Below are 17,188 nucleotides of genomic sequence, written 5' to 3'. Positions count from 1 at the left end.
TTATGTTTCTCTTCTCTCCAGCTGTTCATGATTTTTATTACTAAAAATTATTTATAATATACATACATGAGAATGTTTCTACCAGGTGTCTTTCTTTTTGTTGTCTTATGCATGTTGCATTATGCAAACTGATTTCACCCACTTACCCCACCAAATGACACTTGATGTTTTAATTTTCTAATAGAGCTTAGAAAAGGTATAACTTACCTATTCCAACCAAAGAAACCAATTGCTGTCTTATGACTTTAACAAGTCTACACAACTGTGGCAGCAAAACCATCTTCAACACAACTGGACTGTAGGCCTGAAAGTGCTAAACCTCTGCTGCGGTGACAGCTGTCTAATCTCGGCTTGATAAAAAAACAGTGACACGCCAGAGAGCACTCTGGTAGGCTTAGTGGGCCCTCCACAGGCAGACAATTTTAGTGCAGGCAACTCAAAGAAATCCTCCAACTTCCAAAGGAATGAGATTTCATGACCGCTTTAGACCTATTTCCACAATCTCATCCACCCCAAACATCAAAATATTACGGCCACTACTATGAGATGGCTGTAATCCCCGAATAGCACTAAACAAGTTACAGAGAGGGCCTTACGATGGTATGCTGGCAGTTCTGGATATCCGTAAATATTACCGGGCTGCGCAATTGGCGACGGTTAATGACTGGGTATTCGCAGGGATAGACTAACCAGCTTACCGGGCAGATCACTGGGCGATGGGTAGAGGTGGAGACCTGAAAGCTCTATACACCAAAAAAGCGATCAACAAGCTCCCGATCAACACACAAACAGTAAGGATATGTAGAGAAGCAAACTGATTTTTGGGCTGGGATAGGAGACTGACAGAGCACACTCCCCTATGGGAGCGCGACCTGCTGGCAGAGGTGACGGATCTACAGGGGTTTCGCACTTGGGCCCTACTGGGCATTGAATATCTGGAAGACATCTGGAAAAGATGAAAAATAATTGACTTTGAGGAACTACAAGCAGAGTATCAGATGTCGAATTTCGAAAGATTCAAATACATACAACTAGCATATGCCCCAAGATAACACATTCACATAGGAGACCAAATACCAGAGATAGCCCCACTAGAAGACAGAATATTAGCTGATCCAATACCAGACAAGGCAACGTCACTCATTTATATATATTTTTTATAAATAACGCCCAGAATCCATTACTGACCCTCAGGGAACGGTGGGAGTCAGACATAGGGATGTTGGAAGAGGATGACTGGCTGGAAGTCACACACAGTCCTAGAGAAGTAGCTATAAGGGCACGCTTCAGATTGGTTCAAATCAGAATCTTGCACAGATCCTACACAACAAGATCCAAACTCTGCGCAATGGGCAAATGCGATTTGAACGTATGTGCGAGAGGCTGTGGGGGAAGCAGGCACCTTGTTTCACACAATATGGGGCTCCCCTGAGGTACACCGCTACTGGGCTACAGCTGTAGCAACAATGTCTATGGTTATGGGACAAGATGTCCTATAAGTATTTAACTGCTACGTGTTGGTTTTACTTGTAAATTGTGAATCTGTATGCTTTTTAAAATTTGAACTATAAGCAAACTCGCCCTGTAGAGCACTCTGATAACTAGAGCGCTCCAGCAACTTCCTGCCTCCTTCCCTGGGGTCCGACTACGTGACAGTAACAGGAGGGGCTTAGGTAAACAGCCTGCATAAATGCTGGCCGCAGCGCGGGAGCGCAGCGGATGCGCGTAGCAGGCACGCCGGCGGCACGCCAAAGGCAAGCCCGTCTGTGCCGGACCCAGGGCCCAGTCACTATACCCAAATCTGCAAATACTCCTTCATTGGACCTCAGATTGCTTCACTCTGCCTCACTTAAGCCCGGCCCCAAAGCCTTGGCATGTCTGCTTCACTACAACATCTGTCAGACACAAGACTCGTTCCCCGAGGTCAGGTCGCCCATCACTCATGCCCCCAGCAATTTAACCAGGCAAATATGGAGCAAAAAGACATATCAATTCCCTACCTCAACACTCGCTCTCTAGTTAAACACCAGTTGGAAATTTTCGACCTCCTCGACTCTGAAAGACCAGACATCCTTCTGATCACAGAAACGTGTCTCACCTCGGAATCCTCACCTGACATTTTAGCTGCCCTACCTGGTGAATATTATATCCTGCAAACTAACCGCCCTCCTGGCAAGACAGGCAGCGGAGTAGCGGCCATCATCCACAAAAGTCTGAGTTTCTCTGCCCTCACCCCACTCAACCTCCCCGCTAAAGATAACGCAGTGATAAAACTGGAGTCCAACTCGGCCCAACTCATATGTATACTACTCTGTAGGCCCCCTCAGTGCATTCCCCTGTTCCCCCACTCTTTAGGAGAACAAATCGCACCCCTAGTTTCTAGCCACACTAGAATCCTCTGATGGGGGTTTTTAATTACTGGGCAAATGACCCTCAAGGAGGGCCACACTCCACCGAGCTGACCGAACTATTAAAAAAACATGAACTTCACCCAACAGATCCTCTCAGCCACCCACTCAAAAGGTCACATTCTCGACCAACTCTGGACCACCAATTTGGCGGTATCAGTCCTATCTATCACGCCCTGCGTATGGTCTGACCATTACTTGGTAAAATTCTCCTTAAAGTAGCCACTCACTGGAAAAATGGGCACTTTTAAGGAGGGGATGGCGAGAAAATGGAATTCCATTGACAACAACGACTTTATTGCTACACTGATTAACACAGCTCCCCTTCCCACACCTGATGTCAACCTACACGAGGAATCCTTCTCGACCTGGCTCTTAGCGGCCAGTAACGCACATGCCCCACTTAAATGAATCAGACTCAGCCGCCGGCATGAGGCTCAGAGATGGTTCTCCCCTGACTTAAAATTACAAAAACGCTCCCTCCGCCAAACGGAAAGGAAGTGGAGGCAGGACTACTCCCTAGAAGGTAAAACTACCAACGTCCGGTCCCTAAAGGAATATAAAAAGGCAATTTCCACAGCTAAGGCAGCTTATTCTTCATAAATCCTTAACTCCAACAACTAAGCCAAAGAAATATTCACTAAAGTGGACGAACTGTCAAATCCAGAGAGAGTTCTAAGCAAACCCAAGCCGTCACAGGCCCTCTGTGACTTTCTGAATAATTTCTTTATCGACAAAATCACTGCCATCAAAGCCAGCATTCCCCCCCCAGGACTTTGCAAGAAATTACCCCGCCCACGTCCAGGAACCCCTACTCTCTGGACTCCTTTTTCGCCCATTGACAGAGACCCTGAGTATCCTACTAGCAAAAAGTCAGATCTGGCTCTCCCCTGGACCACTGCCCCCCCACATCTTGAAAACGGCCTTCATGGCTTTCCCAGACCCAGCTCTCTCCCTCTTAAACCACTCCCTGTCCCAGGGTTGTGTCCCCCTTGCTTTCAAGGAGGCTATAGTAGTCCCCCTCCTAAAGAAACCTAACGCTGACCCTCAGACGCTATCAAATTACCGCCCCATCTCTTAGCTCCCCTACTTAGCCAAGCTATTAGAAGCTTACGTGGCAAAATGTCTGTCCAACTTCTTGGAACAGACGGGATTCCTTGACCCTAGCCAACCCGGTTTTCAGCCAGCTCACTCCACGGAAACAGTGATTCTGGCGATACTCGACTCCTTACGAGAACGCGGACAAAGGTCCCCCCCAGGCCCTGGTGCTGCTTGATCTCTCGGCCACATTTGACATGGTCGACCATAACATACTGGCGGACCGTGTCAGCGAGGCGGACTTCCAGGGCCCAGCCCTTAGTTGGATTAACTCCTTCCTAAAAAACTGCACCCAGGCAGTCCGCATTGGCCATTTCACTGCCCGCAAACTAAAAACAACTTGCGGGGTCTCACAGGGTTCCTCGCTCTCCCCGCACCTATTCAACCTCTACCTTCTCCCACTGATAAGATATCTGAAGGAAAGAAGAGTGACCACCTTCAACTATGTGGACGACCTCCAACTTATGTTCACAATCGATAACTCCCCCCAGTCAATATCTGACTTTCAATCTACCATGACATTCATCCGGCAATGGATGGACCACAACCATTCAAAAACTTAACCATAGCAAAACAGAACTGATACTGACGGGCGGAGGCCACAATCAGTGGGGCCCACAATACTGGCCTAGCGACTTGGGCTCAGACCACCTCCACCTCAGTAAAAAGTTTAGGGGTCACCATAGGTAACGACCTGTCCCTAAAAACGCAGGTATGCACGGTGATCTCCGCCTGCTTCCTTCAGTTACAAAAAATCAGAAAGATAAGCAGGCTACTGTCCCAAGCTGCACTGGTACAGGTTGTGATAGCTCTGGTCCTATCTCGTCTAGACTACGCAAACGCCACATACCTGGGACTTCCACTTGGCCTCACTAGGGGACCTCAGTTGGTACAGAACCAAGCGGCCGACTAATATACAAATAGCCCAGATGGCAACATGCTTCCCCTCTCCTCAGGAAGCTGCACTGGCTCCCCATTCCCCAGCGCTGTGTCCTTAAAGTTGTCTGCCTGGTGTTCAAATCCATAAACGACCGCAGCCCCAAATTCATCGAGAATCTCATCTCTCACTACACTCCCCCACGAAATCTCCGCTCAGCCCAACTCCACCTTCTAACAGTGCCTTCCTTCAAGCTGAAACGCCAAGGGGGATGTAGGTTTGCGACCCTGGCCCCACGCTTGTGGAACTCCATCCCCCTGGACATCAGACTTAGCACCAACCTACTCAACGTTAGAAAATCTCTCAAAACCTGGCTATTCACCCAAGCATACGAATGATCTGTTCAGGGCTGGCTACCCCCTAGTTTTCTCAGCGCCAAGAAACCAACCGGTGTACAAGAGCTCTACAAATCATTGATAACATAAAATAACAATGGAAGCCCGTTGGCGCATACTATGCGTCACAGGGGAAGATAACTGGCCTAAATATATCAAAATATGGTTAATGCTGGCAGGTATTTTCGCGAAACGAAATCTAGCCAGAGCATGGGGGAAGCCTCCGCCGCCAACAGTTAGAGAGTGGAAGCAAGACCTCGATTGGTGCTATCTGGCGGAAAAGGTAATCTACCAAAGCTGAGGCTGCCCCCAAAAATGGTATAAAGTGTGGGGAGCATGGGTGAAATATAGAGGATTGTAGTAGCTGAAACTATGTTTAACTGCAAATAAATAAGGTTGTGGTCGCCTTGGTGAGGAATTGAAGGACAAATTGTTAATAAACTTGGAAACTGAACAAGTGGGAAATAAACGCAAGGGTTGCCTCTGAGTACTGGAGCTTATATGTGGGGGAAACACTTCTTGGTTGTGTCGTGTACTATGCATTAATGTATTGGAAAAACAAATTACAATAAAAAGAATTGTTAAAAAAAAAAATCAAAAATATTTTTATTATCAATTCAACGTGCTCCCATTCGGTTTTAAATTTGCCCCAAAACCCTTACCAAAGCTTGTCCATAGCCCTTCTACAGATTCTTTCCCTTACTGAATAGACATCTTCTCCTAACCCTCGGAAGAAAGTAGCTTTTGGGAGCTATTCTAGGTACAGTTACAAATGAAGCATTTCCTTCCAAAAAGAAGTGGTTTGCGACTTTGCCATTTAGCCAGACAACTACAGACAAAAGTCTATTTTAGTATGCCTCTTCAAATCACTGACAGTGATGTTATCCTGCATACCACGAATCCCATTTTTCCATCTTCACATGAGGCTATTCCAAGAGGAAAGAAAAGGCTCATTCAACGATCTGGTCCATCCCACCATTGATGAAAGTCATGAAGGACACAAATAGAATTCTGAACTCTTTACAAGAGTGGTCCCAATTTGAAATAACACTTCTATGGTGGGTTGGGGCACACCTCCACGACTTGGCAGCCAATAACGAATGGAGAACAAAGGATCTGCAACTCCATTTAATGTATTAGAAATGAAAGCAGGGAAACTGGATCTACAATCCTTCCTGTGCTTATTTAAGGGTTCATCAGTCAATACAACATCCATGTTTTATAACAAGCATGGAGAAACAAGATCTTTCCTTCTAGAATGTCAAGAGCTGAATCAGGCCACCTAAACTAAATCTTCTACCAATGGGTTGCACTAAAACGGATCTGTTCTCTACCAACATGAACGCCAAGTGTCAGCAAGCACACTCTACCGGAGAAGTGGGGCAATGTGATTTTTGGTACCATGGCGGGGACCTTCGCTTATACTTTTCCTCCACTTTCCTCATCCTAAGGGTACAGAACGAGATTAGGAGAGAGCTGTGCTGTCTCATTGATGGCCCCTTTGTGACCCATACTGTACTTATTCACAAATCTTATGTCGGAGGAACCTCATATTACGCTGGAGCTTTGGTGAATCTTCTCTCTCACTTTGAAGGCTAAGTCCCACACCCAGACCCAGTGTTGTGAAACATGTCCTCAACACAATGAATTCCATCCCTTAGACATTCCAGAGGAATGCAGAGAAGCACCATCTTTTCTAACCAACCAAACGTAAGGAGCCTAATGGAATCATTCTCTATATGATGCAACAGTGAAGTCGTCCATCTACTTTTCCCTTTTCTACATCACATTTCTCCTCAACACAATGAATTCCATCTCTTAGACATTCTAGAGGAATGCAGAGAAGCACTATCTTTTCTAACCAACCAGACTTAAGGAGTCTAATGGAAACGTTCTCTATGTGATGCAACAGTGAAGACCTCTATCCACTTAACCCTTTTCCACATCACATTTTGCCTTACCCCTTACATTTAGCACGATCAAGCCTGAAACACAGATCTGTCAAAACACATTTTACAGCTGTTTCCCGCTTTAGACGAGCAGCTGATAGCTGTCACTATGGGCCTAAATGATCATCAAAGAATTTCTTAGAGGTATCTTCAGAGTTTTCCCTCTAGTTAGATGCCCAATTGTCTCATGGCAGTTCAATTTGTCCTGTCACAGTTAAAGGGGGGGGCTGGCTCAAAAAGCAGAATTTAAATGCCTTTCTAGGAATGTAGCTCTGCTCTTAGCATTCATTTCTGTGAAAAGAATAAGTGAAATGCAGACCTTCACAATCAGAGTAACTATCTTTTTTAGAAAAGAAGCTACAGTTCTTCAAGAACGAATCCATATTTTATCCCTAAAATGTCATCTGATTTGCATCTTAATGAACCAGTGGTTTTCGTGTCCTTTTTTGCCAGAATCTAACTGATGCAGCTGAAAGGGCACTGCATGCACTGGATGTCAGAAAATGTCTTACATTCTACATCAGCAGTGCCAGATATTTCCCAGTTATTGGCATTATATGGTCCTTACTGTAAGAATCAACCTCTTTTAAAATGAGGGATAGCATGTTGGGTGTCTACAGCCTTAGTTTTCTGGCAGCCCAACGTAGGATACCCTCTCCAAAATCCTGTAACTGCTGACTAAACAATGAGTGTCCTAATAACAGACATTTGCATGGCAGCAAACTGGAAAAACAGACACACCTTTATGCAACATTACTTCCTAGAAGCAGCAACACAACTCGATGCAACAGAGGAACAAGTAATATGAAGTCTTTGGAACCCTCCAACCAGTGTCTGTAATTATATTAATTGTTAACTGCTTGCTATTATGATCGAAGCATTGGAGTCTGTGAACGATTCAGTCTTGGAGAAGAAAACAGTTACCTGAAACTGTAGTTCTCCAGTGTTTTGTACATTTCATGGATTCACATGCGGCCCACCTTCTTCCCACTACCGGGTCCATCTAATGAATACAATGCTTTCACATTCATGATAGGAAATATGAGATATGGCGTCATCTGGGAGAGGAAGTGGTGTTCATTGTACCTTCATCTAATTGATTGAAGTGTTGGGTCTTTTCAAAGCTGTGTATAGTTTACTTATGTGGCAATGTTTACTGGCTTCCAGGCTATGTTTAACATTACACTGCTTTCTAGCACTATCTCGGGACTCCCAGTTCCACAACGAGATGATTCAAGATTTTGAATCTATGAAAGATATTAAGTAAGTAACTTTTTTTTGTGTGTCTATGGTAGGCATAATCTAATCTAAGTGGCTTTAGTTAGTCAACTGTTCCTTTCAAATCCAAAGAATATAAATGTTCTTACAAGTCTAATTGGAAAATTGCAACTATGGCCACTGTAGTTGTGTGAGCACATTGGTAATTGGGGAAGATAAACCAGATTCTTCACACACTAATTTACAATGAGGAGGAGCACATGGAGCTTCTGGCCAGAGAAATAAGGGATAGGCTAGCTGCTCCACATATTAAAAATCTCAGTTTTGCCCCCCTCTCCACTCCCTACAGCTGGGTTACTCATCAAATTGCATCAAACTCTTGTTCTCATTAAAATGAGCAAAAATCTTGTCTTGGCACCCTCCTCGCTTTCAATTGCTTGCTTTTTCCCATCTGCATAAAACTAAAAATCTAACCCTGGTTAATGTAACATTTACCATTAACCACAAGGCGGACAATGACTTAGGCCTGTAACTAAACTCATTAACTTGTGGGCAAAAGGGCCAAGTTTCAGTAAAGAATTACTTAATTCAGGCCTTATCTATCTCTCAGATACAGCTATTGTCCAGGCTTGCAACTAAAACATGTTAGTCAACTGTGAGGAAGCTAGCTGAGCCAATAAAATGGAGACATGCTGGCTGGCTCAGAGCAATATTTCCTTAATGTCTATGGGTGTGGAATCCTTTCCTTTGTTTTGCTGCAAGCACATTTAAAGAGGGTGTATCATCTGGTGAAAGGCCCATTTTCTTTTCTTTTTAGCAATAAGCAAAAGTATTTCGCATACTTTTCCTAGTACCTTTCGCTAAAGACTAGTTAAAAACCATCAAAACTCTGGTGCTAGAGGCGTGGCTACTTCCATCCAGTCCCTCGATGGAAATTGATCAAGTTGGGAACTAGCTTTGTCCAGGTGTTAAAAGCCAAGAAATTGGCCTGAGGTGTCATAAACAGTAATATAGATGACAACCATAACGTTTTGTTCAATGTTATGGCTTTATATGATGAATTGTAGGGTTAAAAGTTTGAAATACCAAGTCATTACTATTTTTTAATACTATAAAATACAGTGAAAGCCATCATTGCATTAGCACGAACTGAAGAATCCGAATCCTAAAACAATATTGATAATTTTGCTGATTGAAATATTTATTATTGCGATCATTTGTATTTCTGCTTTAGGTTCACTCAAATTCTATCCACATTTGTGCAGTGGTTGTGGAATACGAGGCAAAATGTGGCCGCACCAACAAAGGAGTAGCCACAAATTGGTTGAAAAACAAGTTGATCACTGACAATGGTCACAAGTCCACCGTCCCAATGTACGTACGGAAATCACAGTTCCGGCTGCCTTTCAAGTCCAGCACACCTGTCATAATGATTGGACCTGGTACTGGGATTGCTCCCTTTGTTGGATTCATCCAGGAGCGGTGCTGGCTCAAGGAACAAGGTAAGGGATCTGAGCTGTGCCCTATTTTTAAGTTGATATTATATGATTGAAGTGACCCACTTGGCTTTATGAGGAGCAGTGAGTCCCTCGAAGAATAATTTACCACATATTGGCACGTTTTCTCTTGATTTTATGCATGAGCAAGTTTCATCAAACATACTTGAACGATTTATAGACCCATTACTTGAGCCACATTCTGTCCTTTGATCACTGGGGGATTTTTTTTTTAACAGAATTCTTGTTTTCGAGTAAAAGAACTTAAGTTTGTGTTGGCTTGCATACAGTGACTCAGTACCCATCTTGCTTCTGTGAGTAGTCTGCAGAATTTCCAATCCTGCATCGTACTACAGACTTTGTAAAGCATTTCACAGTCTCGGTACTTGGTACATGTAGTAAATTGCGTTGGGACTTCAAACTTTAAAAAACGTTGCAGGCACTAGGTAACCGAGTGGCTTGCTTCAAGGAAGCATTCCATCAATTCTCGAAGCCTTGCACCAGTTACACGTGTGCATTGATCTTTAGTTGAGTATTAGTATGAAACTTCCGTTTTGAATTTTTATTTAAAAGTATTGAGAATCTTTGTCTCTGCTTAAAAGGTAAGTCTCCTTCATGCAATATTTATTTATATTCATAAACTTATTATGGGCCTCCCCTAATACAGAATTGTTTCTAGGAGTCTTTAGTGCTTGTTCCCATATACCTTTTCCCTTTAAGATCATTCCTCATCCATCGAATGCTGTTTTCCTTCTTTGCCTGATCTGGTTCATTATTGTCTTGTCAAGTACTGTCTCGTTCAGGGCTCTTTCCTAAGCCTTGTAAATCAACCTGCGAATGAGAGCTGTAGGTAGTGGATGAGACGAGTCTTGCATTACCACCAGAAAGGGACAAAACCATTCGGTTGCAAAAATGTTTTTGAGAAACATGTTGAATATGTGTATTTCCTTAACTCGAACAGCCATAAGCCCGTTTTACTAAGCAGTTGTTATCACTTCGTATGGGTTTCTTATTTGTTGTCTACTGGATTATTTTTTCCTTGGAGGCTGAAAAGGATCCTCGTGTTGCAGACCTCAGGGTTCACATCGCTAGCGCCTACATGCCATCTTTTGAAGTAAATATAAAAAAATTGATTTTTAGACATTCTGTTACAAATCAGGACTTAGGAGATCCTTGATGCCAAGGTTAAGGCCAGTGCTGGCAGAGCATAACTTTTTCATTTAGAATCTGTAACCATCCTTCTTAAGGTACTAATTCGGTGTTGGATCAGGGAAGGTAGGATCTACGTGTTGATGACTAAAATGGAAACTAAAACAAAATATCCCACAGTATACAGACTTCCACTTGGCATCCATCATAGCTTTTTCTAGGTTATGCTCAATCTGCCTACTATGTATTACAGAAATGTTTGAAATAGAATAGTTGCTTTGAGACATTGTCGACAAGTGCACTAGGGATGAGGTGAAAGGGGGTAATCGCCTTCCTGAAATCAATTTCCAATTTGTCCTTATTTATTAATCTTCTGTTCTTTTTGATGGAAGTTTCTAAATAAAACATATGAAGTGCTGAAGGGGCCTGATAGATTAATTTAAAAGTCTTCACACTTTCTTTGTGTTGACCCTGCAGAATTGTTTGTGTACACATTACCTTCTCTACTTTGGTTCCCATATTACATCACAAATACGCAAGATTTTTCTTCCTCCTCACATTTCTTGATCGGCTACATGCGCTACAACAGGTTTGCCCGTCATGCTTGCGACTCTTCTGGATGAATACATGCTTAGGCTTAGTTGGGGTTCTTCTTCAAAGGTCTGCCATTTGAGCTTTAAAAGCATGATATGTGGATGAACAAATGTTGTATAGTTGCCAAGGTTTACATAGCTATTTGTTGGAGGACTGTCCGTAGTTATACACTTTGTCAGCTTCATTTTGAATGTGAAGTACTATGTGCCTTCACCATGTAAAGGGCTGTACAAAAATATGTATTTAATTTTTTTTTACTTCTGTCTTAGCTAAGGTCTGATTGGTTTCACAATGTGTATCCTATGTCATGCAGGCAAGGAAGTTGGTGATACAGTGCTGTACTATGGCTGCCGTCATGAAAACGAAGACTATCTCTACAAAGAGGAGCTCAAACGCTTCCATGAAGAGGGTGTCTTGACCCAGCTCAATGTGGCATTCTCCAGGGATCAAGAACACAAGGTAAATGCATATAAAGGGGGAACAACAGGGTTTGGAAGTGGGGAGAGGACAAAGTGAGAAAGGGGTAGGGAGGTGAGGCATGAATGGGGGAGGGAGGAGGCTAGAGAGGAAGTGATAGGAAGTCTGTGGACTGCCAATAGACATGTTTTAAAGTAGAGCTTTGGGTGCCAAAACATCTTCCTCCTAAATTCAACAGCCTAATAATTCTACAGGGTTAAGACATCCCAGGAATATGTGTGATTCATAGGTTAAACTGGACACATTAGCAGGTAAACCAGTGTGTTACAGTGAAGCCGCTATTGCATTATACACAGAGATTCCCTAGGCCACTGAAAAGCCTTATTTTTTTTCTCTAAGGCCCATTTTTAATCACATTTGCTGATACATGCGAGGGCAGAAACCTATGCTAAACTGAACATTTAATAAACGGAAGCTTCTTAAGTTCCTTCGTTTCTGCAGGAACTAATGAGGATAAGAAGACCCTGCACTTGGACTGTGTTGGTACACTGGACATAATCCCTTTTACGGTTTCTGCATTTTCAGACCACAGTTCTGATGCCAGTCTTCTTTAAGGTATCAGTGTTAGCCTGATAATTTTATGCCTCTGCCTATATCCTTTCCAATTGTACATTTGAAGTTTACCTATGTGAACTCTATCAAGTACTAAATGTAGAAGCCGGCATGCCGTCTGGCTTTTTATTCTTGCTTTTTGTCCAAGACGGATGGACCCTTCCATTTAGTAATGTTTAGAAAGGTTGGCAGGTGGTGACAGCAGCGGGGTTGATTGTGGCAAAGTAACAGAGGTGTGATGGTGGTTGAGGGGGATGGAAGAAGAGAGGCATAGGGTGTGTTTGACTCCCAATAAACAAATCTTTTTCTGATTATGACGATAACAAGAGAATCTATAAAGAGCGTCAGTTACCCTAACATGGGTGTCCTGAAGCTATAAGAATGATGAAAAGGATGCAACTGGAATTTATTGCAATAGCCATGTTTTTCAAACACTTGCAGAACTTTGTGATTGTTCTCCATTCTTAAATAGGAGGGAAAAGCATTCAATAACAAAGGAGCCCCAAAGAAGGCATCTCTACCTTCTTTCTGAGTCTGGTTTATTTGGGGAATAGTAAACAGGAAGGCATTTTCAGATTGTAATGGTCGACAAGGAAGACAAATCTTACATTTTTCAGTTATTATTTCTGGGCCTAGCTTGTAGAATTGACTAGCATTACAAGCGGTTTTAAACTGGATTATTTTGATAACCTGCAGCCAATGTAATGTTTTATGCATGGGAGAGGCAGTCTCATTAAGTTTCACCCCTACGAGCAGGCATGCAGCCTAGTTTTGAGTTCTCTGCAAGCGGGTTATTGCTGTAGTCAGTGATCCCAGGTATAGTGCATTGCAGTAGTCAAGTCACAATAGAGTAGTTGCTTGGCCTACTTTCTGAAGAGTCTGTTAGGGCAACATTGGAAGTACTTTAAATAGCATCTTTAGTTGTAAAAAAACAGGATGCCGAAACCTTGTTTATCTATTTTTTCAAATTATTATCAATCGTTATTCCTAGCTGCTTTGTATGTCCTACTAGGATGGGAGGGTCACCAAAACAGTGGACCTCCAATTTAAGGTATTGGTAATCAATTTTTTGCCAAAGCATACGAGTTCCGTCTTATCACCCATCAATTTTAGTGCTTTGGAGCTCATCCATTTCATCATTTAGGGCAGGTAGTCATGCAAATTTGAAGCAGTTTTGTCTTCCAGAATCGAAATCAAAATTTGAGGGGAAAGAGGAGGGGGCAGGTGGGAATATATATATATATATATATATATATATATATATATATATCATCTATCTCCATCCATCCCTTGAAACACATGCCTGGGATCTAATGTTTCTTACCGAAACGTGGGTTAGGGATCTCTCTAATCCCGACCTCAATTTAGCTATCCCCAGTGACTATCGTTTTGTGTGAATAAACCGGGGCCAACAACAAGGTGGAAGGGGTGATTGCAGCGATCCTTCGCTCTAAATGTGAAATCTCTTCCAGGAAACTCCCTAATATAGGTCCCTTAGAAGCCATGTATTTTAGTATCTCTGGTGCATCTAACCTAGCCTTGGCTGGAATCCTTATTTATAGACCCCCCAGCTTCCCGCCCCAGCATCTATTAGAACTTTACAATATAGTTGCTGACTTGTCGCTTAAACATCCACATTTTGTGATCCTTGGCGATTTTAATTTACATGTGGATGATATTCACTGCACAAATGCGGCCCAGCTTCTAGAAACTCGGAAAGGCTTTAATTTGACCCAGCGGGTTAGTGGCTCCACCCATTGGGCCGGCCATACGGTGGAACTACTGTTCAGTAACAATCCTAACCTGACCACAGCATCGCCTAATCCCCTCACAAAGTCAGACCATTTTTTAATCCCGTTTAATTTGGCAACACCATCTCATGCGACTAATCCTTCTATGGCACGTGTAATACCATGGCACCTGCCCTCTCCTGCACTCCTCTGCAACTGGTTGGATGCGTCTAACTTTAATATCTGGCTCTCCTCAGCCCTTGATACTGTCTCCCCCCTGCAATCCATTGTCTCCTCTAGACAAAAACCATCAGCCCCTTGGTTTTCCCCGGCATTGCGTGCCGGGAAAAGCCTCTGTAAGAAACTTGAACGGAGCTGGAGATTATTTTATGATCCAGAGGTTAAAGTAATCTATAAAGCCGCCATTAAGAATTTCCACAAACTTAAACGCTCGACAATGAGAGAGTATTTCATCAATGAAGTCATTACTGCTGGTAATTAATCAAGAACCCTTTTTAAAATAGTGAAAGATTTTACTAAGCCACCTGCTTTATCAAGTTCATTCCCCCCACACACAAGATCTCTGCAATGGGTTATCGGCTTCTTTTCATGATAAAATTCTGGACATTTATTCAACGTTTGCCCCTACATCTCGTTCTCCGGTCCAAGACACCGTGGTAGCTAATAGTGATGCATTCACGTTCTTCCACCCGATTTCCACTGATATATCACTCCAAAAACTTCTCACCTGTAAATCAGGCTCTCCAAAGGATCCCTGTCCGGCACAACTATTTAGCTCCTTAGCCCCCCTTATTAGCTCTCCTTTGAATCTGATCTGGAACTCTTCCCTGCGCACTGGGATCTTCCCTTCAATCCTTAAAAAAATCTGGTGCTGACCCATTATCGCCCTATTTCTCTTTTACCAAAACCAGCCAAAGTCCTGGAAAAATTAGTTCAGGGACAACTATCAAACTATCTTGAGTCCCGGCATCTTTTCTATGATTCGCAGTCTGGGTTTAGATCCGGGTATAGCACTGAGACTGCCCTTCCTGAGGTCTCTGAGACCATTCGCAAATGTGTTGATGCAGGCGAAGCAGCGATGTTGGCGTTTCTCGACCTGTCCGCTGCATTTGACATGGTCTCTCATGTAATTTTGCTTGAGAGACTCCATAGTCTCGGGATACAGGGCAGTCCTCTGTCCTCAATTTGATCCTATCTAAGCGGCTGCACTCAACAAGTCTCACTTCAGCCATTTGTTTGAGGAGAAACCCCTAAGTTGTAAGGTCCCCCAGGGCTCTGCTCTGAGCCCACTCTTTTTCAATGTATATCTCTCTCCTCTGGCTACACTGGTAGAGTCCTGCAGAGTCAGAGTGATCTCTTATGCTGACGACACACGATTGGTGTTCTCATTTAAAGATCACTCTGAAGCAGTATTCTCTCATTTCAGACATCTGTGTAATATCTCTACCTGGAAACGCTTAGGCTCAACTCAGACAAAACCGAGGTGTTGTTCTTTAATCAAAAAAAAAACCCTCTGCCACTACGTTGGTGGCCATCTGAGTTGAATCCCCCTCCGGAACCTGTGGACTCGGCTAGGAATCTTGGATTGCGGTTTGACAATGAGTTCTCCTGCAAATCCCAAATAAATCCGGTCTCCTCTGCCTGTTTTGGTAAATTACACATGCTCTGTAAAATCCTCCCTTTTCTCCCTCTGGAGTCTCGACGGACCATTTTTCATGCCCTGATTACCTCACATCTAGACTATGCAAATAGTCTGTATGCAGGGGCACCAGCCTATCTAATCAAACGCTTGCAGATAGTTCAGAACGTGGCTGCAAGGCTGATTTGTAACAACCCCTATCGCCATTCGATTTCACACCACTTGAAGAAGCTCCACTGGCTTCCAGTGACCAAACGGATCCAGTTCAAATCGCTGGTTTTGGCTTTTAGAGCAATGCAGGGTCGGGGTCCAGCTTACCTTTGAGCTCGACTTGATCAGTCCAACCGCTCACTTAGATCGAACCATCTCCGCCTCTTGTTGACTCCCCGTTTCCGCCACTCCAGAATGGGTGGCAGAGCTTTCGCAGTGATTACTGCCAAAACTTGGAATAGCCTGCCACTGTCCCTGTGTATGGCTGAATCAAAAGCTATTTTCCGACGTGTCCTGAACACCTGGCTGTTCTCCAGCCCTTAGTCCTCTCCTGGTACCTGCTTTTGTCGCCTGTCCTAGGGCCGGGACACCACTGTTGGGGGTAGCTGAGCACTTTATAAGTTGGAACGGTGTAACAGGATATCTATCTATCTATCTATCTATCTATCTATCTATCTATCTATCTATCTATCTATCTATCTATCTATCTATCTATCTATCTTCGCCAGTAGATAGTTATAGTTAGGACCGTGTTTCCATAGGAAATCCGCAACATTCTATTTGGAATAACTTTGGCGCCGGTTGACGAATCCTCCGTTTTCCCTATGCAATTTTCCATAGGGACCTTTAGTCCAAGGTACAGCCCGAACGGCTGAACAGAATTACTTGAAATTTGGCAGAGAGGTAGTCCTCAGGGATGTGCCTTTTGCATATATGGAGTCAATCTGTTCAGTAGTTCCTGAGAAAATTGCAGTTAAAAGCACATACATATCTATAGCCGCGCACCGTGCGCGCACCCTAACGCGCGCGAGCGTAATTCTGATTGGTGGTTACATGTTAGTCAACGTTCGAATCGGTCGAAATCAGGAAGTGTCGGCCGCCATTTTTTTTGTTTTCAGTGCGAGAGTGAAAAAGGAAGGTGGCGAACGTGAAAAGGGGGCAGGGTAGAGAGTTCCTGACCCCCTAGCCTTTGTCCGGGGGTACCTGAAGGACCCCGAAGGCAGAAAAAAAATTGAATTTTTTTTTTTTTTAAATCGCGGGGGTGCGCGCATGGTGAAAAACCCCAAAAAATACGTAGTTTATTGTAAAATAAATATATTAAAATAAAATAATACATACATAACTTAGCATTTAAAAAACCGTACAAATTCACTGAAAAAACCATAGGTTTCACACACGTTATAGTTAGAAATTAGCATTTAAAAAACCTTGAAAATTCACTTAAAAAACCATAGGTTTCACACATGTTATAGTTAGGTGGATATTTCACTCGTAAAAAAACCAATGAAATTCCCCCGTTATAGTTAGTTCAGATAACTATAACTCGCGCGGCCGCCACTCTATCACAAGGATGATGTCATCAGTGATGTCATGA

General features: G+C 43.3%; 1 protein-coding gene across 3 annotated transcripts in view; it reads left to right on the top strand.

Annotated features, from left to right (window-relative positions):
• Positions 1-17,188, top strand: part of POR (cytochrome p450 oxidoreductase) — a 624,051-nt gene that overhangs the window by 535,408 nt on the left and 71,455 nt on the right. For all 3 annotated transcript variants that reach the window (XM_085649617.1, XM_085649618.1, XM_085649616.1), the window contains 2 exons: positions 9,180-9,447; positions 11,498-11,643. In XM_085649617.1, the coding sequence (XP_085505743.1) occupies positions 9,180-9,447; positions 11,498-11,643 (414 nt within the window). The remainder of the gene's footprint in view (positions 1-9,179; positions 9,448-11,497; positions 11,644-17,188) is intronic.

Source organism: Triturus cristatus, chromosome 3_2, assembly GCF_964204655.1.
Source record: "Triturus cristatus chromosome 3_2, aTriCri1.1, whole genome shotgun sequence".
NCBI lineage: Eukaryota > Metazoa > Chordata > Amphibia > Caudata > Salamandridae > Triturus > Triturus cristatus.
Note: the sequence above shows the minus strand (reverse complement) of the source record. Positions and strands in the feature narration are given on the sequence as shown.